The sequence below is a fragment of the Notolepis coatsorum genome, assembly GCF_963971535.1.
Source record: "Notolepis coatsorum genome assembly, contig: SUPER_7_unloc_3, whole genome shotgun sequence".
Lineage (NCBI taxonomy): Eukaryota > Metazoa > Chordata > Actinopteri > Aulopiformes > Paralepididae > Notolepis > Notolepis coatsorum.
In genome coordinates, this window is record NW_028174878.1 from 789,006 (window position 1) to 812,233 (window position 23,228).

The 23,228-nt window shown below is 46.5% G+C and overlaps 1 protein-coding gene across 1 annotated transcript in view; it reads right to left on the reverse strand.

The window, feature by feature from the left end:
- The window catches only part of LOC311232744 (B-cadherin-like), a gene marked incomplete at both ends in the record, with an annotated part of 53,877 nt that overhangs the window by 22,186 nt on the left and 8,463 nt on the right, over positions 1-23,228 (reverse strand). The window contains 7 exons of the mRNA XM_084338324.1: positions 1,965-2,048; positions 3,280-3,473; positions 4,428-4,647; positions 6,017-6,256; positions 9,439-9,627; positions 13,618-13,746; positions 14,469-14,641. Of these exons, the coding sequence (XP_084194450.1) occupies positions 1,965-2,048; positions 3,280-3,473; positions 4,428-4,647; positions 6,017-6,256; positions 9,439-9,627; positions 13,618-13,746; positions 14,469-14,641 (1,229 nt within the window). The remainder of the gene's footprint in view (positions 1-1,964; positions 2,049-3,279; positions 3,474-4,427; positions 4,648-6,016; positions 6,257-9,438; positions 9,628-13,617; positions 13,747-14,468; positions 14,642-23,228) is intronic.

Here is a 23,228-nt window from a genome sequence, read left to right on the forward strand (position 1 = left end):
TAAAGAAAACTGCTACCTTATTTTCATAATTTGATAACTGATGTGGAATCATTTGACCAGATTATTTGTGGAGGCGGACAGCAGTCTTTGATTAAGGATAGAGTCTACTGACAGATTGACACGACAGACCTAAAGGTTACAGCAATGGTCCTACAGCCTAGATCTCTAAAGATGGCAAGCTATGGATTTATACAGGAAAGTAGGCCAAACAAAGTGGCACCATGACGTACAGACTATGAGTTATAGATATGCTATGCAGACTATGAGTTATAGATTTGATATGCAGACTATGAGAAGGCTATGTGTGTGCATGTGTGTGTACAAGTTGAAGGTTATGTGTATGCATTTGTGTGCATGTGTGTGGGATAGAAAGATAGAGAGAGAGAAAGTGTGTTGGTAGATTTCAATAGCCAATAATAACTTCAATAGTGTCTGTACAAAAGGCCCAAGGACTGGGCAGACATAAGAACTGTGGGGCGCTGTTCTGCTGTTCTGCTGTTCTGCAGCTGGACGCCTCTCAGACATAAAGGCTGTGGGGGGCTGCTCTGCTGTTCTGCAGCTGGATGCCTCTCAGACATGTCTAGACATGTCTGTCGATAGCCAGCATCTATATATACTAGTGGGCTTTAGTGATTCCTTCAGTTCATGTGTGGTCCCTGATCACAAGTAAGTGTTAAATATGTGCATAATGAGGACGCTTAGTTATTGTTGGTGATTTATATGGTTAAGGCTTATACTAATGTTATAATTCTACCAGCTGTTTAGGAAGCAATTTACCAGTATGTTTATAGTGATAATCTAGCCTATTGGGTATAATCTATGTTGTTGATTATAGTATTTAGTATCTGTTTAGCACAGTTTATCCCTGTAACTAGTACAGGTAAAGCACTGCTTATCCCCATTGGTAGTTCCACTCGTGAGGTTTATGTTACTTGTAGCAACAGTATATTGTATAGTATATAACAGACTGATTAATAAGTATTAGTAACGCTGATGTCTTTGTTTCCTCCCCATTTAGAACCACACACACACTCTCACATACTCCCACCGTGTTAATGGGAAATAGAAGTAGAAATTGCCTGTGCATCTGTCTGACCATTGATAATAAAACTCATCAAAGAACGTTCCTGCCTCCCGTGTCCTGACTAGACACCCCGTGTTGTTGACTACATTTCCTAACCACCAAGAGCTTCACTACAGTGTCCCATGAGGAGTCACAAAATCCATGTGTCAAAATGTCCAAATGCTGGAAATCTCGTTTTGGAATGAAATTGTATACTACACAGTGGTGGAAAGTAACTAAGTATTTTTACACAAGTACTGTACTTAAGTACAATTTTGAGCTACTTGTACTTTGCGTATTTTCATTTTATAAACTGAAATGTATACTACATTTCAAAGGAAATATTGTACTTTTTATTCCACCACATTTATCTGAACCCATCAGTTACTAGTTACTTTGAAGAAACCTTTCAACTTCAAGAGGACATCATCAGAGCAGCATAACTGGACCACATACCACTTCAACATCACCTTTAAATGGTAAATGGTGCATTTACATAGCGCTTTTATCCAAAGCGCTTTACAATTTTTGTTCCTCACATTCACCCATTCACTCACACACCGATGGCAGAGGCGACCATGCGAGGAGCAAGCGGGGAGCGAGGAGCGGGGGCCTCTGTCGCCCTTTAGAGGTCAATGGTTTGAGGATTCCCAAGCCCAAGCACTGGGATACACAGACATCATGTAGAATGCATACTTTTACTTTAGATACTTAAGTACATTCAAATACTCCACTTTTACTTAAGTAGACATTGAATGGAGGACTTTTACCAGAGTACTCGTTTATCTGGGTATTTTTACTTTTACTTAAGTAAAGGAACTGTGTACTTCTTCCACCACTGACACTACAATTGTATACTTCATACTACATGCATACTATAGAACAATACAGGAACACTCACATCTTCAATACGGTTGCCAATCTCCTCAGACTCCCGTGGTGGTGAGCGGTAGACGGGGAAGGAGAGCTGGCTGAGGTCATAGTTCTACAACAGAGGGGAACATTCAAAACACCTGCTCACTAGTCCAACATCTCTGAGTAGATCATAATCATTTGTAATATTAATAATAATAATAATAATAATAATAATAATAATAATAATAATAATAATAATAATAATAATAATAATAATAATAATAATAATAATAATAATAATAATAATAATAATAATAATAATAATAACAACAATAGTAATAGTAGTAATAATATCAACAATAATAATAATAACAACCTTTATAGAATACTTTTCAAAACACAGTACAAAGTGCTTCACAAAATACCAACAAGTAGAATGGTTAAGAAAGGAAAACAGGAAATTAAATAAGTCAGTATAAATAAAACAAAAGGTAAAAGTACCACCATTAAAGCCAATCCAAAAACAACAATTAAGTGAAAGTGAGTGTGCAGAAGTGCGTAAAGTGTGTAAAAGACACTCGGGTAACAAGCTCAGGTCATCTTCCCCCTTCACTGTTCTCCTACACTGTGGAACCACCAGGTCTCTCTCCCCAGTACGTCAGCCCTTCTCCTCTTCCCATGCACCCACTCCTTCTTTTACCTGCTCCTCTCTTTCCTCCTCCTCCTCTCCTGTGCCCACTCTTTCTCTCACCGCGTCCTCTCCTCCTCCTCCTCTTCCTCTCCTGTGCTCACTTGTTCTCTCACCACGTCCTCCTCTCCTCCTCCTCCTCCTCCTCCTCCTCCTCCTCCTCCTCCATCTCCTGTGCTCACTCTTTCTCTCACCTGGTCCTCCTCCTCCTCCTCCTCTCCTCCTCCTCCTCCTCCTCCTCCTCCTCCTCCTCCTCCTCCTCCCCTTCCTCCTCCTCTCCTGTGCGCACTCTTTCTCTCACCTGGTCCTCCTCCTCCTCCTCCTCTCCTCCTCCTCCTCCTCCTCCTCCTCCTCCTCCTCCTCCCCCTCCTCCTCCTCCTCTCCTGTGCGCACTCTCTCTCTCACCTGGTCCTCCTCTCCTCCTCCTTCCTCGTTGTAGTGGACCAGGCTGTCTCTGCCCTCCTCCTCCAGCAGAGGGAGCTCCTTCTCCACGGGGCTCCTCCTCCTCCCCCTCCTCCTCCTCCCCCTCCCCAGGATGAAGAGCAGCAGCAGCAGCACTTATGATCAAAAGAGAAACTGGGTGTTTGAAAACAGCAAGAGTCAAAAGCAAGCCAGTGTTAAAGCAAATAGAGAGGGGGACGCGCCGCCACATACACAGCGATCCAAAGATGACTCCCAGAGCTCCAAGTGCGAGGAAGGAGACGCGTGCCGGCGAGGCCGCCCGGAGCGGGACGACACCGCGGCACTGGCGCACCTCCACGTCCAGCGTGCTGTCCTGGTGGAGCATCCCGGCGTCGTAGACACGCATCAGCACGGAGTAGTCGCCTGGGGACAGCGGCCTCTTCGGCACCAAGGCTGCCACGTCACCTGCAGACACGGTAGAGAGGGTTAAGAGGGGTAAGATTGACTTCATTGTCAGTTTACACAAGGCAATTGTGGGGTGCAGCGCCCCTGGAGCCCCTTGCTGACGGGCACTGAAGATGTAAGACCAACCCCACCATCCTGTTGGTACTGAGGTCACTAGTCTGCCTCTGGACCTCTAGGCCGTCCTGCCACCATCCTGTTGGTACTGAGGTCACTAGTCTGCCTCTGGACCTCTAGGCCGTCCTGCCACCCTCCTGTTGGTACTGAGGTCACTAGTCTGCCTCTGGACCTCTAGGCCGTCCTGCCACCCTCCTGTTGGTACTGAGGTCACTAGTCTGCCTCTGGACCTCTAGGCCGTCCTGCCACCATCCTGTTGGTACCGAGGTCACTAGTCTGCCTCTCGACCTCCTGTGTTATTCACTCCATGATGCAATTAAAAGAACCCTTTCACGTCAGCATACAGGATGATTTTTGTATGGTCTTGTTCATCATGCATGATGTCATGTATGAAGTAACTGGTAGAGAACTGAGCATTTTCGCCACGTGTCAAGGTTATCTGTTGATGTGTTTATTCGATTCTAAGCACCTCCGGTAATGTCACTAACTAACTCACTCATTAATTCACTCACTCACTCACAATTAGCCACTCTGTCTCTAGTGGTGGCTGACATACATGGGACTTTAACAAGACCAGTTCAATCCATGCACTTTGCATTCATGACAAGTTGGGCCAGTTTCACAGACAGTGAGTAAGGACTAAGGACTAATGATTCTCAATTGATAGCGAAAGTTTAGTCTAGGACTAGGCTTAATCCATGTCCTTTGTGTCCTTGTAATATTATCATTGCTTGTATACAGTAGTTCCTTGTTAACGGTCAATTATAGTGTCGCTCATCACACGTCAACTAGCTGGTTGACGTGTGATGAGCGACACTAGGGTCCAGTAGGGGTTCTTACTTGCGGAGTCGGTGCTGATGGTCCAGTTGGTCCGATGCTCCGCCTGAAGCTCCACAGTGAACGGCCCGGCGTACCCAGGCCCGTCTGGGTCCACGATGTCCAACAGAGCGGGAGGCGAGTCCTCGTTGCAAAGCACGACGTGTCTCTGCCTGATCAGAGGAGCGTTTGACGTCCAGCAGGTTGAGCAGCAGGGTCCCTGTGCTCGTGGCTGGGACTGGGTCTGGACAGAGGGGAGAGGTGTTGTTTTTCTAGTGCTATGTCCGCCCATCACTAACACGCAAACTGTCTTAACGCCTGTCCCGTCTCCCTGTGAGTGGATGTCTCGTGGTGATGACCGGAGTGGTGGACGTCCCGTGATGATGGACGGGAGGATGCGATCCTCTCTACGCCGCCCCCATATGGATCCGTCATCATCAGCTCTATTTTCAATCTTTCAAAATGTGCTTATGTACCCCAGTTGCTATTGCATGTACTTATTTGTGTTTCATTACACATACATGCTTACCAACTGTTTCGCCTGTTTTATAGCAACACTACTATCACCGACATCTAAGAAGGGAGATCCCCCCTTGAACAGCCCTTCTAAGGTTTCTCCCCTCCACATTGCCTGTGGTGGTTTTTTCCTATTGCTAGGTTTTTAGTGAGTTTTTCCTTACCTTCGCGTGGGGTATGTCTGGGAGTGTTGCATTAATTAATACATTTTACATTTTATTTTGGATTTCATGGTGTTTTTGTTTTGTTCTTGATTCATTGTGATGTTTCTTCTTGACTTGTTTAAAGAAGACGTGTCCGGCCCATGGGGACTGATTGATTTGATTTGAGGTGTGTGGGGAGAAGGCTTGTTAAACATGTGCAGCTTACTACAGTCATTCTAGTTGGATAATAACCATCTTATTACAAGAATCCAATACAATATTTACCATTATCATAAGCCAAAATTAGGACAGTGTATTTGCCATCTTTGACAACAGTTGACTCTCGATCCATCCGGCTTTTGACTTTGATCAGTCCAGTATCAATATTGATGTTCAGCCAGTGTGCAGTGTCATTACTCAGTTCAAATCTGAGAGAGAGGGAGAGAGAGAGACCGTTACTTAACAGGATAGTATTGTATTCAATTGCAAGAGGTGTGTGTGTGTGTGTGTGTGTGTGTGTGTGTGTGTGTGTGTGTGTGTGTGTGTGTGTGTGTGTGTGTGTGTGTGTGTGTGTGTGTGTGTGTGTGTGTGTGTGTGTGTGTGTGTGTGTGTGTGTGTGTGTACTTTATAGTATGGGCAGTTCAGATCACATATTCTGAACATTCCTGTTTCTGATTGTAACTCTTTTAATTGATTTACATTTAATTGAACTCTTTATTTGTCTACTTTGTCTTGTTTTATTGTGCCTTATTATTTTATTGTGATTATTGTGATGTTTTATTGTGATGTGATTATTATTATCTAATTGTGGGTTTTTGTGGTGTTGGATTATATAATGTATGACTTCTTATTGTTTTTTGTAATCTCGGCTGCATTGAAAATGGGGGCTCGTCTCTCGATTGTATTTCAGAGTATAAAATAAAGGTCATGATGATGATGATCCTTTTACCTAACCGCCTGTCTCCTGGCCGTGTCTGGGTCCTGGGCTTTGCACTGGGCCACAGTGCCCCCTACAGTCAGATCCTCTGACCTGCTCACATGGAGCTCCGCGGGGCTGAAAACCGGAGGCTCGTTCTTGTCCTCCACCCTCACTGTGACCGTGGCCGTGGAGGTGGTCACAGGCCTGGAGAACCCCACCTCGTTCTCCACCACCACCAGCAGAGTGAAGACGGGGACGCTCTCAAAGTCCAGCTCCTTCAGAGGGGCGGAGAGAAAAGAGGGTGGGAGGGATTGATTGATTGAAAAGTTTATTAACAGATTGCAGAAAGGGTACAGTACAGTACAGCTCAATACATACAATTGTTAAGAGGATGCAGACCTGAGAAAGACTTTCGTCTTGTTTACATCAGGGTCCCCCATTTTCAATTCATCATATGACACACACGACATACAGATAGACAGTACTGCTACATCTATACATTTGACATACCAGATTTGCAAATACAGTACTGTTTGTGATACTAAAAAATCCAGAAAAAGAGTGTATATACATTTGACATAGAAACTGTGCATTGGAGGAGGTTGGGTAGGTGGGGTGGGGCTGTACATTGAAGGTTGGGGGGGGGGGGGGGGGGGGGGGGGTTGGGTAGGGGGGACGACGACACTGTACATTGGAATACTGACATACATTTGACATAGAAACTGTACATTGGAGGAGGTTGGGTAGGTGGGGTGGGGTTGGGTGGGGCTGTACATTGGAGGTGGGGGGGGTTGGGTAGGGGGGGGGGGGGCACTGTACATTGGAATACTGACAAAGCCATGCTTGGTCTTTATTGTACAACTGGGTTAGGACATTTGTAGGGGCCAGTTTCGAATTGCAGTCTCCCGTAGGTGTTCTTTGAGAGTGTTTTTGAAGGTGGGTAGTGATTCACATTCCTTTACAGCTTTGGGTAGGGCGTTCCACATTGATGTGGCATAATTGCGAAACGTGTTTAGTCCCTTGTTTGAGCCGAATCTGGGTTTTACATGATTTGTGGAGCTCCCTCTGGTGTTGTGATCACTGACCTTTGGGAAGTATTTTGACATGTACATGGGTACCTTGGTCATGTAGTGTATCTTGTAGACCAGGCCCATTGCAAGTTGCTGTACTCTGTCGTCTACTCTAAGCCATCCTAGGTTGGCAAAGTGTGCAGGGGTGAGGTGGGTTCTAGGAGTCAGGTCAAGCAGTAGTCTGACTAGTTTGTTTTGAGATGTTTGTAATTTGGTTTTTAGTGCCTTTGAGGTGCTTTGGTACCATGAGGTGCAAGCATAGTCATAGTACCCTTGAATGAGTGCTCCTGCCAGAGTCTTCAGGGTATTCTTGTTTACCAGAGAGGAGATCCGGTACAATAATCGAGTTCGTTGGTTGACTTTTTTTATTACATTGGATGCCATTTTGTCACAGGAAAGATTAGCCTCTAGGATGGAACCCAGGTAGGTAATTTCATCTTTCCTTGTGACAATATTGTCACCCACTGTAACTGAGAAGCCGTCGGTCTTGCTGAGTTTGTTATTTGAACCGAAGAGAATGGACTCTGTTTTGCCCATGTGTAATGATAGTTTGTTGTCGGCGAGCCATATGCAGATTTTGCCTAATTCTGAGCTGAGGGCTTTTTCAACCTGTAACTTGTTCTTGTCAGAGACCAGCAGGGCTGAGTCGTCCGCAAACAGGAACAAGTTGCAGTCACAAGCTGACGACATGTCATTTGCATGAATTAGGAACAGTAGTGGTCCTAGTATGCTTCCTTGTGGAACACCACAGTTCACTGTGAGGAGGGGGGATAGGGTACCGTTTACCTCCATCATCTGTTCTCTCCCCTCCAGATAGGATTGCATCCAGCTCACTGATAAACTATCAAAACCAATTGCTTTTAGCTTGTCAATCAGAATGGTGTGATTGACAGTGTCGAAGGCCTTTTGTAGGTCTAGCATGACCATGCCGCAGTATTTGCCCGCGTCCACCTCTTGCTTGATGTGGTCGTTCAAATAGAGAAGGCATGTGTCAGTGGAGTGGGATGTTCTGAAGCCAGATTGGAATTCGTAGATTCGATTTTTTTCCGCTAGGTACTTTTCGACCTGTTCGTATACTATTTTTTCCATGACTTTCGAGATGGATGTAAGGATAGAAACAGGGCGGTAGTTGCCTGGGTCTAATTTGCTGCCCTTTTTGTGCAGGGGTGTTACTCTTGCTATTTTGAAGTCCTTGGGGACGTGTCCCTATTTTATGGAGAGGTTTATTATGTGTGTGATGACTGGGGTGATGGCGGCTGCTGAGTCTCTGAGGAATTTGGAGGGGATGTTGTCATGGCCAGTGGCCTTGTTCGGTTGGAGGGCGCTCAGTTTATTGAGTACCTCATCTGTAGTTACCATTTCCAGTTTGAAATCGTCTTTGTGGACGCCTAGGTTCTTGTAGTATGCTACTATGTGTTCTACCCCATACTGCTCTGAGTGGGAGGGTAGTTTGTTTACCAGTGTTGTGGCTATGTTTGTGAAGAAAGTGTTTAAGTAATTGGCTACATCCAGTTTGTCTGTGATGAGCGTGTTGTCCGTCTTTATGTTTATGTTTGAGAACCTGGTTTTAAGTTTTTTACTGCAGCCTAGTTGATTGTTGAGTAATTTCCAAAGTTCACGTGGTTTATTTTTGTTTTCCTCAGTTTTGTCATTGATGACATTTTTTTTTAGCCGTTTTGATCATGGAGTTTACGTCATTTCTTAGTCTGTTTCTTTCTAGTTTGAGTTCAGTCACGTGGTCTTGGAGTTCACTGCTCGTGCTTTTGGTAAGCTTTGACTGACTTTTACGAAACTCAGAGCATTTTTTGTCTCTGGCTTTCATAGCGGTCAGTATTTTGAGGGGGGTTGAGAGTCCATTCCCTTTAGGAGTTTTACAGTGCGATCATTCAGATTCAGGTCACCCTCTCTTCCCAAAGCCATGTGGCTTCTACAAGGAAGACATGTTCCTTTATTGATCCATTGGGGAAATGTGGGCATCACAGCAGCATGGGGGAGGGGTATGGGCAGGGTAAGAAAGACATAAATATAGGCAATGCAATATCTGAGTATAAAATTGTGAGAGAAATAAACAGTGTAAACAAAGGTTATAATATGTGTTACAATAAAATAATTATTGACAATAGATACAAAAATAATAATAATGACATGATAATGGCAATACATTTTAATCTGAATATATACTATGAGTAAGAGTAAACAGTAGACACAAGGTGCAGGTGAGGGGCTGTACCCTAACTGGCATAATATACAGTACGTTATAGCCCGTAAAAAAAATGCTCTTTTGTGATGGAGTTCTTTCACTTCCCAGCAGACATCCGGCAGGAAGATCAGCTGAACAGTTAATACCGAGAACAGATAAGAGAGTCTGACATTCCCCCCACCCCCACCTTGGTCGTAGTCAGGATCCCCTCCATGTTGCCGGGGCCTGTGCTGATGGCGAAGTGTCCTCCCTTGTTGCCTCTGATGATGGAGTACTTGGTGTTGGCGTTAGGGGAGCCGAGCTCGTCCTGGTCGGTCACTTTCAGCCTGGCCACCTCCACGCCTGGCTCCCCGTTCTCAGGCACTGACGCAGACATCTGAGGAGAAGAGCAGGACAGAAACACATCCCTCTGTGTCTGTTATCACAGTCATTTACCCTGAATACACAGGATACGTTCATCCCAAACAGATGGGGGGGGTTTGAGAGATGGAAGCAGGAAGGTCTCGCTGTCCACCAAGGGGGTAATAGAATGTTTTGAGGAGCTGGAACTGAGACATGGATTTGGAACCATGGCTTCTGTAGATATCTCCAAGGCATGTCACTATTTAAATCAAACCATTACAAAAGATCATAGAAGAATCATAGAAGAAGGTCGTATTGAAGGTATTCATAGCAGCATACAATTCGGAGCCGTGTAGAAGGATCATAGCGAAAGTATGAAATGGACTACAGAACCTGAAATTGATAAACACAACATGTATCAAGGAGAACTGGGAACAGGGAGTGCATTTTACTATAATGATAGATGAATGGGGGGAAATATGTAAACAACAGTGGAAACACTTGGAGAGAATTTGAGATGAAAAACACCGTCAGATTCTTGATCACACCCTCTCAAAGAAGGAGCTGTCGGAGGGAATACTGGAATAAAGACGCCGACCACCATCATATCATCTGGGATTGCTCCTCCATTCTCCCTCTATGAAAATAATTTGAAGTCGAAATACCATTAAAAAAGTGATTTATTTAGGGAAAATAGATTTCAACATAAGGGACAATGATGAGGAGTACATTTTTTTTTACTTATTAAGGGTGGCAACCAAACAGGCTCACAAGGAAGTGGAGGAGTCAGGTGGTGCCGACGGAGGGAGAATGGATGGAAGTGATTCATGAGATCTATGTGATGGAAAGGTTGAGGTACGCACTGAGACAACGGAAGGCAAGGTTTGATGAGAGGTGGAGGAGATGGAGGGAGTTGTTTAGGCCCATGAGGACAGACGTTGTGTGACTGTGTGAAACATGGATGGAAGAAAATGGTGAAATGCCCCTTTTTGTTTCGGCTAATGATCACTTCACTCGAGGAGCCCCATCTCTACTGTGTGTGTAGACGCTCTACACTCATGTACTCACATCAGTCACGGTGAACTGGAGCCCCATCTCTACTGTGTGTGTAGACGCTCTACACTCATCTACTCACGTCAGTCACGGTGAACTGGAGCCCCATCTCTACTGTGTGTAGACGCTCTACACTCATCTACTCACATCAGTCACGGTGAACTGGAGCCCCATCTCTACTGTGTGTGTAGACGCTCTACACTCATGTACTCACATCAGTCACGGTGAACTGGAGCCCCATCTCTACTGTGTGTGTAGACGCTCTACACTCATCTACTCACGTCAGTCACGGTGAACTGGAGCCCCATCTCTACTGTGTGTGTAGACGCTCTACACTCATGTACTCACATCAGTCACGGTGACCTGGAGCCCCATCTCTACTGTATTCGTTTTAGTTCGTTCGTTTTTTTGCATTTTTGTTTTAGTTCGTTCGTTTTTTTGTGTACTTTTTTTTCATTCGTTTTTTTGTGTTCTTTTTTTTGCGTTCGTTTTCGTTTTAGTTCGTAAATTTTTTTGCATACTTTTTTTCCGTTCGTTTTTTTGTGTTCTTTTTTGCGTTCGTTTTCGTTTGTTTTCGTTAGTTCGTTAATCTTTTTGCATACTTTTTTTTTGTTCTTTTTCGTTTTAGTTCGTTCTTTTTTTTGCGTTTTTTTTGTGTTTTCGTTTGTTCGTTTTTTTGCGTTTTCGTTTTAGTTCGTTCTTTTTTTTGCGTTTGTTTTTTTGCGTTTTTGTTTTAGTTCGTTCATTTTTTTGCATATTTTTTTGCGTTTTCGTTTTAGTTCGTTAGTTTTTTTGCATTTTTGTTTTAGTTCGTTCTTTTTTTTGTGTTCTTTTTTTTCCGTTCGTTTTCATTTTATAAGTTATCTACTGTATACCATCATATAAGTTATATACTGTATACATCAGTCAAGGTGAACTGGAGCCCCATCTCTACTGTGTGTGTAGTTTTAGTTCGTTAATTTTTTTGCATACTTTTTTTTTTTTGTTCTTTTTCGTTTTCGTTTTAGTTAGTTCTTTTTTTTGCGTTCGTTTTTTTGCGTTTTCGTTTTAGTTCGTTCTTTTTTTTGCGTTTTTTTTGCGTTTTCGTTTTAGTTTGTTCGTTTTTTTGCGTTTTCGTTTTAGTTCGTTCTTTTTTTGCGTTCTTTTTTTTGCGTTTTCGTTTTAGTTCGTTCTTTTTTTTGCGTTTTTTTTTGCGTTTTCGTTTTCGTTTGTTCGTTTTTTTGCATTTTTGTTTTAGTTCGTTCTTTTTTTGTGTTCTTTTTTTTCGTTCGTTTTCATTTTATAAGTTATCTACTGTATACCATCATATAAGTTATATACTGTATACATCAGTCACGGTGAACTGGAGCCCCATCTCTACTGTGTGTGTAGACGCTCTACACTCATGTACTCACATCAGTCACGGTGACCTGGAGCTCCAGCTCTACTGTGTGTGTAGACGCTCTACACTCATGTACTCACATCAGTCACGGTGACCTGGAGACCCATCTCTACTGTGTGTGTAGACGCTCTACACTCATGTTCTCACATCAGTCACGGTGACCTGGAGACCCATCTCTACTGTGTGTGTAGACGCTCTACACTCATCTACTCACGTCAGTCACAGTGACCTGGAGCCCCATCTCTACTGTGTGTGTAGACGCTCTACACTCATGTTCTCACATCAGTCACGGTGAACTGGAGCCCCATCTCTACTGTGTGTGTAGACGCTCTACACTCATGTTCTCACATCAGTCACGGTGAACTGGAGACCCATCTCTACTGTGTGTGTAGACGCTCTACACTCATGTACTCACATCAGTCACGGTGAACTGGAGACCCATCTCTACTGTGTGTGTAGACGCTCTACACTCATCTACTCACATCAGTCACGGTGACCTGGAGCCCCATCTCTACTGTGTGTGTAGACGCTCTACACTCATGTACTCACATCAGTCACGGTGACCTGGAGCCCCATCTCTACTGTGTGTGTAGACGCTCTACACTCATCTACTCACCAGGGGCGGATTTAGGATTATAGGAGATGCGGGGCTTAGCCCAGATAGGTGCCCCCCCCCCCCCTTTTTTTAATTTTTTTTTTTAATTTTTAATTTATTTTTTTAATTTATTTTTTTTTGCAGGCAAGGGGTGGTTTGGAGGGGGTCCACGGCAGATTTTTTTTTAATTTAATTAACCTGTACGTGCAATTTCCTGCAATATAGAGCCTTCAATCTTGACCAATAAAGCTGCTCTTTTCACTATAAAACTCTGTTAACCATAACGTAGTTATGGTTAGATTTATATATTGGGGGGGGATATATCATATTTTTCATATGATCAAAAAGTGGTGGAGCAAGAGCATACCTTTGCTCCCCCAAGTTCAATAGTGGGAGAGCAGAGATGCTCCGAATGCTCTTATGGCCAGGCGTCTATGATTCACTGATACAAAGTAAAATAGTGCAGTGCAATAAAATAGTTAGTAAAATAGAATAAAATAATGCAATAGTGCATTGCAATAAAATAGTAATCATCGTATTTTTTCGGGAGGCCGGTAAGGAGTGCATTACAGTAGTCGAGTTGGCTTGAGATAAAGGCATGGATCTGGTTTTCAGCGTCCTTTTGATTTATAAATGGCCGTACTTTAGCTATGTTTCTAAGGTGGAAGAATTAAGTTTTTGTCAACTTGTTGATTGTGATTTAAAGCTTAGGTCTGAGTCTACCATGACACCAAGACTTAACTCACTCAAATACAGTTAGCAGCTGGATAGACCACAGATGGAAATTAGCTTCTGCTAAATCTGGTGCAAACATATTTTCATGTAACAATGATGAATTGTAAAAAAAAAAAAAAAAAAAAAAAAAAAAAAAAAAAAAAAAAAATCATTTTTCTTTATTTTATTTTTATTTTTTTTAAATAGATTCGGGGCTTTTCAGAAAACATTCGGGGCTTGAGCCCCAGTAGCCACCCCCTAGCTCCGCCCCTGCTACTCACATCAGTCACGGTGAACTGCGGGGCGTGATCGTTGCTGTCTGTGATGGTGATGATAGCGGTGCAGGAGGTTGTTAACCCTCTCCCTTCCACATCAGCAGCCTCGATGACCAGCGTGTACTTTGGATGAGTCTAAATGTAAATGTAAGAAGGGGGGGGGGGGTTAGAATGAAGAGCAGATCTATGTACAGTATGGATTAGGGATGGGATGATAAGAGTAACTCACAATACGATACTGATATCTAGCCCTCCATAATGATAATATCACTCAGATACACAATATCTGCGATAATCAATATATTGCAAGAAATGTAATCCTAATATACACAATATATGTAACTGAAGAAGAAAAGATACCCATGAAAAGGCACAAAGCAGGAATTATGTATTTTTCACAGAATTGACATGAAAGCGTATCAGATTATTTAGTGTGCATCACAAACTACCCAATTTAAACAATGTACAACAAATTGCATAGTGGCTCTTTAATACACACTGACCGCAACTTGATTATTAATTATGAATGATGTGCCCAACGGAGAACTTTGTTACCATCTGCAATAAAAACAAAATATATATACATCATCTGTTTCATCTAATAAGATAACGTTTTCAGTCTGTTCACCTCATTCCAATCATTTTTGTTGCAGTAAAATGGGATTGTCAAGAAAAAAGAAAAAGAAAACATCTTCTTTAAAAAAAAAAAACATATAGAGAGAAAAGTATCGATAACATGTGGAGGATGTACGGCGATATATGGCAGTATGGACCTTTTGTCCCGCCCCTAGTATGGATGGATGACAAAGTGAACAATAGAGGTGTGGAAGAGGACATTGCTGTAGGAACTACTTTACCTCTCTGTCCAGTCCGGATGCTGCCACACTGATCACTCCGCTCACTGGGTTTATATCAAACATCGCTGGCCGGGGGAGCGCCGGCACCTGAGTCAGTATCCGATAGCTAACGATGCCGTTATACGTCTCTGGGTCATCTAGATCCACAGCCGTTACCCTCATGAAGGGATGATCTGGGTGGTTTGAAGCAAAGGGAATAGATTATTTTGAACTGGCAAATTATATTTGAAATGAAATCAAGTTGGGAGGACTCAAGTTTAAACCTTTATCAGAAACACGTCAAGAGGCACAATAATAGCGATCAAGCAGGAGGAACTAATGAGGAATCATTGGAGCACATTATGTCCTCATGATAGTGGGTCATGTATAGTTCCCCCCCAATGAATGAAGGACATATGATGGCATGTACACGTACGTTTTATGTCGTCTCTTGTGGCCTTTTCAGGACGTGTGTAGGTCTCAAGTGCTTTCACACACACACACACACACACACACACACACACACACACACACACACACACACACACACACACACACACACACACACACACACACACACACACACACACACACACACACACACACACACACACACACACACACACAGTCCTTCCTCAGCACAGTCCATGCTGTTCTTCACACTGGATACCTGCAGCTCTGGCTGGTTCGCCACAAAACCAATATAAAGTAATGGGGCCACACTTCAGCTAGTTAGCCACAAAACCAATATAAAGTAATGGGGCCACACTTCAGCTAGTTAGCCACAAAACCAATATAAAGTAATGGGGCCACACTTCAGCTAGTTAGCCACAAAACCAATATAAAGTAATGGGGCCACACTTCAGCTAGTTAGCCACAAAACCAATATAAAGTAATGGGGCCACACTTCAGCTAGTTAGCCACAAAACCAATATAAAGTAATGGGGCCACACTTCAGCTAGTTAGCCACAAAACCAATATAAAGTAATGGGGCCACACTTCAGCTAGTTAGCCACAAAACCAATATAAAGTAATGGGGCCACACTTCAGTCTGTACAACCCCTGAAATAAGCAAGCGCACCTTTTGAGTATGTTTAAATGTGTAAACATGTTAAGTGCCATTCAACAATATCACAGCATGGATCGTGCCGAGAGAGGAGCCTACCATTCAGCAATATCACCTGTTGTGAAGGGCCAGATTAAACCGAATATATATATTTATTATATATATATATTTAATTGTATTTGTATATTCTCTAATATTCCTTGATATCCCTTGTATATTCCTTGTACAATATGCATTGAATATCCATTCTAGCCTACTGAACATCCCATAATAGTCTCCATTCTACTATTGGTCGAGACCTTGGTGCCAGGCTGCCATACCCCCCAGACCCAGTTCAAACGTACCGCTCAACATGTACGAACAAGTCCTAGTTCCGCGTAGGAATCTGGCTACCGCACCACTAATGGGACTATTTGTTCATAGTGCGTATATATACTGCGCTACTAAAGTAGGACTTCCTTTTCAGTCCAGTTTCTTACCCTCCAATAGAGTGACAGACGTAAAGCCTCCCCGCGACGCCACGTGTGGGAGTAAGGCCAAGTTCGGCCTACCATCGGTATTGAGACATCGTGTATATTAATATTTGAATAGTCATATTTGGCACTATATCGTCGAGTTGGACGTAGTCTATTAAGCTAATAATAGTCTGTTAATATATAGTGCTTCGTGCGGTGAGAATACTACCGTAGTCAGCACCCCATCGTTTCGGGCAGAAAACTGGCTGTTTATCCAGGATGATCGACCCCATGTGAGATTGCACCCGAGGAGCCCCAGAGCCGACGAGCGAGTGGACCTGTATACCGGATTATTCTACCGACGACAGCCCGCCTTCCCAGGCACGGATTATGCTTTGTATACGTTGATTATTCCATGGATAAAGACCCCCGACACTGCCGTGTGTTGGAACCCCCCCCCCTGGAGAGGACGCAAGGTGAGGAGACGCTCTGCAAGACGAGGTCGCTTCACGTCTCTTCTCCGTGGACCGGAGGACGCCGGCCCACAAAGAGTCCATCTGCTTTCATCTGCGGTCCAAGGATCGCCGGCGCATTGAACGGCACTACAGTGGTTTCACCTGGGATACCCTTGGCCGGATGAGGCAGCCGGACTCTACCCCCCCCCCTTCCTACTCCTGTCGGCTTACAAGCGACCGGATTAACCCCCCCTAGTGTATCCAGTCTATAATCATTAAAGTATCATTGCTGCTTTTCCTTAACTATTCCAGGTCGTATATGTACCACCTGCGCCTTCAGAGATTGGACATTCTCTATTGATATACCGACGAATACTCTTGCCATAAAAGTGCATACTAATTCCCATTCATAAATGTGATTGATTTGATTAAGTGCTTGCTCTACACACCATCGCTGTGTAGAAATAAAGACCTATTTCTAATTCGTACATTTGTGTTGGATCCGTTTCATCTACGTGACAGTGTTCATCATAATATATTTATGCCGAGTACTGGGTGGCCGAATATTAAGTACAAAGGTAGTGGTAGTAAGTATCATATCTAGTAATACAGTCAGGGAATTGTACCCCTCAGTTACAATTGGTCCTTCGAGCCGGAGGGTAATTAGTGTAATATTAATATAGTGTTATTAATATTGAAATGGCCTATGATGAACACTCCACGAAACGATCCTCCTAACCAACGCCCGCAGCGCGAACGACGGCTCCCTCAGTACTTAGAGGTTTACGCTGTCAGTCAACAACCTAGTCTTCTACTAACAGTAAACGCGGTAAAACTAGAAAGTAAAAGTATGTCTAACCCCAACGCCCAGACTACCCCGACCATAGAGGCCCCTACGGGTTCTAATGTAACTGACCAAGTTCACGGTGGGGACCAGTGGGAACCAGACATGACTTCACACCCCGCCAGTACTGAAGAAGTAGTCCCCGATGAGTCCCGGGAGGAATACAACGCTACCGAGAGAGAACTCGGCACGGAAGAAGACGGGGAGAGCACCGTGGAGATAGAGCTCCAAGGCTCCGCAAGGAGTACCCCGAGGGAAGGCTCCCCTATACAACCGCCTTCTCCCAGCGAGGCAGAGAGGACCCTACAGCAGGCCTTCCTCATCAGCCTGAACGCCGCTGCTGAACGCGAACGACTGCAGATCCAGCAGCGGAGCGAAGAAGAGCATATACGTCTAGAAATAAGACGCATTCAGAGGGAAGAGAATGTGGCCCGAGACCGAGCAGACAGCCAGCGAGCAGCTGCTGGTGCTCTACGGGACGCAGAGCGCGACAGACAGCAAGCGCAACTAATAGAACAGCTGATCAGACGGACAACACCCTCTCCCTCCGCCAGAGGCTCCAGGAACTCGTCTAGACACACCTCCAGGGCGGCATCCCCTAGCCGAGTAAACAACCCTGAACTTGACCAACAGACGAGGTCTATACCCCCCACAGACCACCTCCCCCCACCGGTCCAAGCGAGACCTAGCAACCGGGAAGGAGCAGCATATCCTGTGGAGAGGCTAAACCAGAGACTACAAGCACTGGATGACCTAACTGAAGACGAAGAGGAAGAGGAGGAGAACCACGCCCGACGACAGCACAGTACTCTACCGGACCAGGAGGTCCGGTACAGCCCAGGCTATACTCCCGCGGAGCTGCGCTACAGACCCCCGACTCTATACACGGGTGAGCACGACGCACAACCCGCACCGAGGAACAGCACCTGGACAAGCGGGCCATGGTACACTGCCGGTACCAGCCCATACCAAGGAGCGTGAGGAGACTCGCCTAGGAGGCCTCTCCCCCAACGCTCGCCGATGTATCCACAGTCAGCGTCATACATTGGCACGCCTATGGTACCCGACTTCACCCAAGAGAACCGGGCCCAGTATACAGAACTCCGCATGTGTCTGGAGACCATGTTGGTGGATGTATTGGATGAACGCCACAAATACGCCATCCTACTGAAGCACTTAAAGGTACCCCGCGCACATAATATAGCGCTCGCCTACGCGACTTCCACCACCCCATACACAGCAGCGCTGGTAGCATTGGACCAGAGGTATGGGCGCATATGGGATTACGTGATCCAGGAGATCCGACACATCGACCGCTTACCCCCAGCAATAGACAATCGAGCACTGGACGACCTGTCCATCAGAGTGCAGTCCCTGGTAGGGATGTTGGGAGCGCAGAGAGAGAAGGGGAGGCATGAACTTTACGCCAACTCAAATGTGGAAAGGATCTTGGAGAAGCTGCCGCCCGCTCGACAGGAGCGTTTTAGGCGGCAGAGAGACCACCGAGACCCGAATGGCCCCGAACCGAACCTCCTCGATCTAGCAGACTTCCTGGCGAGAGAAGTCAGCAGCCTACGGCTAGATACATTCGGACGGAGCACCCCTGGCTCCAGAGAAGGAACCAGACGACTAAATGATGGAAGAAGATCGGTGACTGTGATGCACCAATCGGAGTCAGTACCGAGCAGCAGGAGCCACAGTACCCCCTCCAGAACGGAGAAGTGGAAGATAGTGTGCCCCTACTGTGAGAAAGAACACTGGCTAGCGCAATGTGACTCCTTCCCCAAGCTGAACGCGGAGGAAGCAAGTCAATGGATAAAGTCCAACAAGCGCTGTTTTCGCTGTGCGCGCTCACACATGGCAGCCGAATGCCGCTTAAAGAAAAGGTGCACCAAGTGCGATGGAGCCCATCTGGACATACTTCACGACAGTAACAGACGGCGCCCTTCACCCGCACCATCCAGCAGCAAAGCGAGCGTCATGTACATCGATCCCGCCAGCAGCAGTGGAGCCCGAGTACTCCTAAAAGTAGTACGTGTGACACTAAGCTACCAGAATAAAGTCCTGGACACTTACGCCGTCCTCGATGACGGGTCAGAGAAGACCCTTCTGCTCGCCTCCGCTGCGGCCCAGCTAGGGCTGCGGGGAAGCGAAACCCAAATGACAATTCGGACAATAAGACGAGATTTGAAGACGATAAAGGGCGAGAATGTCTCATTCTCTATCGCAGCAAGCGGCCAGCCTGAGCGACGGTACCAGATTACAGACGCTTTCACCAGCCAAGAAATAGGACTGTCGCGGTACACATACCCCGTCGCCAAGCTGATGGAGAAATATGTACATCTGCGCAAGTTACCGATCCCGCTCATAGACAATGCTATGCCGACCCTGTTGATAGGCTCCGACCATGCAGACCTCATTGTCCCGATAGACCGGGTTCATACCGGACCCCGAGGCTGTCCTGCAGCAGTCGAGACCCATTTGGGATGGACTCTCCAAGGCCCGCTCGCCAAATCTCTCAACCGAAGTACAGCCACTAGATGTCTCCACTCCCGAGTCACAGAGGGAGAAACCGCACTACTGCAACACGTAGAGCGGCTATGGACCTTGGAACAAATGCCCTTTAAGAACGGAAAGAAAGACATTCGCTCTAAAGATGACATTTACGCCATTCACCTCCTCGAGACAGGGACCAAGAGAGTCCCGGTCAACGGCGTGTTGAGATACGCCACGCCACTCCTGCGGCGAGAAGGAATGCCTACTTTCCACGCCAAGACAGACGCCACAGAACGGTACCTGCTGAACACGGAGCGGCGCTTAGCCAAGAACCCCGCCCAAGAGAGTGTATACCGCGCTGAGATTGAGAAGCTCATCACAGTGGGACACGTCACAAAGATGGACATTAAAGAGGCTGACCAGACCACTGAATCGTGGTACGTGCCTCACCACAAGGTCCATCACAACGGTAAAGACCGCATAGTATTTAACTGCAGCTACCAGATCGGATCCCAAAATCTGAATAAAGAGTTACTGCCCGGTCCCACACTCGGCCCCTCCCTACTCGGCGTTCTACTCCGCTTCCGCCAGGAAAAGGTGGCCATCAGCGGGGACATTAAAGGAATGTTCCTGCAGGTGAGATTAGTAGAGGAGGACAAGCCCCTGTTACGGTTCCTATGGAGAGAGAAGCCAGGAGATGAGCACCCAGCCATCTACCAATGGGAAGTCCTCCCCTTCGGAACGACGTGCAGCCCCTGCTGTGCTACATTTGCACTACAGAAACATGTAGCAGAGGACCCAGCAGCGGACGAAGAGGTCCGACACAGCGTAAAGAACAGCTTCTACGTAGACAACTGTCTACAAAGCCTTTCAACCCAGGAAGAAGCCGAGGCTCTCCTGATTAAACTCCGCGCCTCATTGATCAAAGGCGGCTTTGATCTCAGGCAGTGGGCCAGCAGCGATCCGCAAGTACTGTGCAGCCTCTCCTCCGAGGACAAGGCAGCCAGCAGCGAGACCTGGATGGCTACAATCCCGGGAGAAGCCCAGGAGATGACCCTGGGATTGGTGTGGCGATTCAAAACAGATTCGCTTCACTACAGACACAAGCCCCTGACTACGGAGCAGGGAAGGCCGGCGGCGGCGCCGACCACCAGACGGAGTGTGTACACAACACTCGCCCGACAATATGACCCGCTAGGATGTATTCTACCGTACACCACCAGGGCAAAAATGATTGTACGAGCATTGTGGGACAAGGACCAGGGCTGGGACCACCCCATTCCCGCACACCTTGCATCCACCTGGAGAGAGTGGGAGATGGAGCTCCGCTCGCTCCCAGGCGTTAATATGCGCCGAAGCTACTTCCCACCCACGGTGAGGCCAGAGACATGTAAAATGGACTTACACGTCTTCAGTGACGCCTCAGAGGTCGCATACGGATCAGTAGCCTACTTGCGGGCCCAAGAAAAGGGGGGAGAGATCTACACAGCATTTGTCCTCGCCCGCTCGAGAATAGCCCCACGCAAGCAACAATCTATCCCACGTCTAGAGCTCTGCGCAGCCCTAGCCGGAGCGCACCTAGCCACGCTCATCCAACGTGAGCTCACCATACCGGTGTCTAGAACAATCCTGTGGTCAGATTCCACGACAGTACTCGCCTGGATCAAATCGGACTCATGCAAGTACAAAGTCTTCGTGGGAGTCAGAGTCACCGAGATTCAAGACTTAACCGAAGAGTTAACCGGAGAAACAGAGTGGCGCTACGTTGATACAAAACAGAACCCAGCTGACGTCATCACCCGGGGGATGCCCCTGGATGACCTCACCCGTCACAATGCTTACAGTGACGGCCCCGCATTCCTAAGACTCCCGGAAGGACAGTGGCCCATGCCTATCCCGAGGGAAGCAAGTCCAGAGGAGGTGGAAAATAAGAAGTCTGTGTTCTGTGGATTGAGCACCGTAGCCTCCACCGACCCTAACATAGACGATTGCACGTCCATAGAGAGTGCACAACAAAGAACATTCCTGCGGTACCACCCGGAGTGCAAGTCCCCCGCTGATATGTCAGCAGCTAACTACGAGGAAGCAGAATTGCTTCTACTGCAGCGAGCCCAGAGAGACTCGTTCCCCGATGAATTGGCCTGTCTACAGGGAGGAAAGCCCGTCCCATCCGACAGCAGATTAATTCATCTGGCCCCCGAGAGCGACGCTCATACCCTCATCAGAGTGGGTGGTCGCCTACGCAGAGCCCCCAATCTACCGGATGACATTAAATACCCGATCGTATTGAACAGCCGACACAAGGTCACAGAGCTGATTATAAAGAAATACGATGAGGATGTACATCACGCAGGAGCAGAAAGAGTCTTCGCGGAAATCAGACGTCGTTACTGGATCCTACAAGGAAGAGAGGCGGTACGACGCTTCCAGCGAACATGTCTAGACTGCCGCAAGTGGCGCGCGCAGCCCAGCATACCAAGGATGGCTGACCTTCCTCCATGTCGCCTCTGAATCGGTGACAAGCCATTCCACTCAACGGGTATGGACTGCTTTGGCCCGCTGCACATAAAGAAAGGAAGAGGAACGAGAAGCGATTCACATCACGGAAAGGAAGACCGTCTACCCTATTGTCCGATCATGGGACAAACTTCAAAGGCGGCGAAAGAGAGCTGAGAGAGAGCTTCCAAGCTATGGGCCCAGAACTTAAGACCCACCTCGCTCCAGCACAGATTGACTTCCAATTCAACCCCCCAAACGCACCCCACTTCGGTGGTACTTGGGAACGGGAAGTGCGTTCCATAAAGACAGCCCTGTACGCAGTACTTGGGGCCCAGACTGTGGCGGAAGAAGTCCTAATGACAGTCCTCACGGAGATTGAGGGAGTATTGAACTCTAAGCCCCTCGGCTACGTCTCCAGCGATGTGGCGGATATCGACCCAGTTACCCCCAACACACTCCTGATGGGGCGGCTAGATCCCGCGTTACCCCAGACAATGTACCGGCCTGAAGAAGCGAACGGCCGACGAATGTGGAGGTACAGCCAAGTATTAGCCGACAAGTTTTGGAGCAGTTTCCTACTGCACTACCTACCGTCTCTACAGACCCGCCAGAAGTGGGTAAAGGAGAGAGACAATTTGACAGAAGGAACAGTCGTCATGATTATTGATCAATCACTGCCCAGAGCTATGTGGCCGGCCGGCCGCGTAAGCAAAGTGATCACCGGTGCCGACGGCAAGGTCCGAGCAGCTGAAGTGCTTGTCCAGGGTCGCACTTACACCCGTCCCGTGGCAAGGCTCATAGAACTGCCCCGACTCCCAGACACAATCGATGATGACCATGACCCTATAACCCTATGACTTTGTGAAGTTGACTGACCCCTACAGCAAACCCTTATGTGTAAATAGACAACGCGATTAATCTGTCTCTGCTTAACTGATTAGGTCTGGGACCAATCAGGGGGTGGCT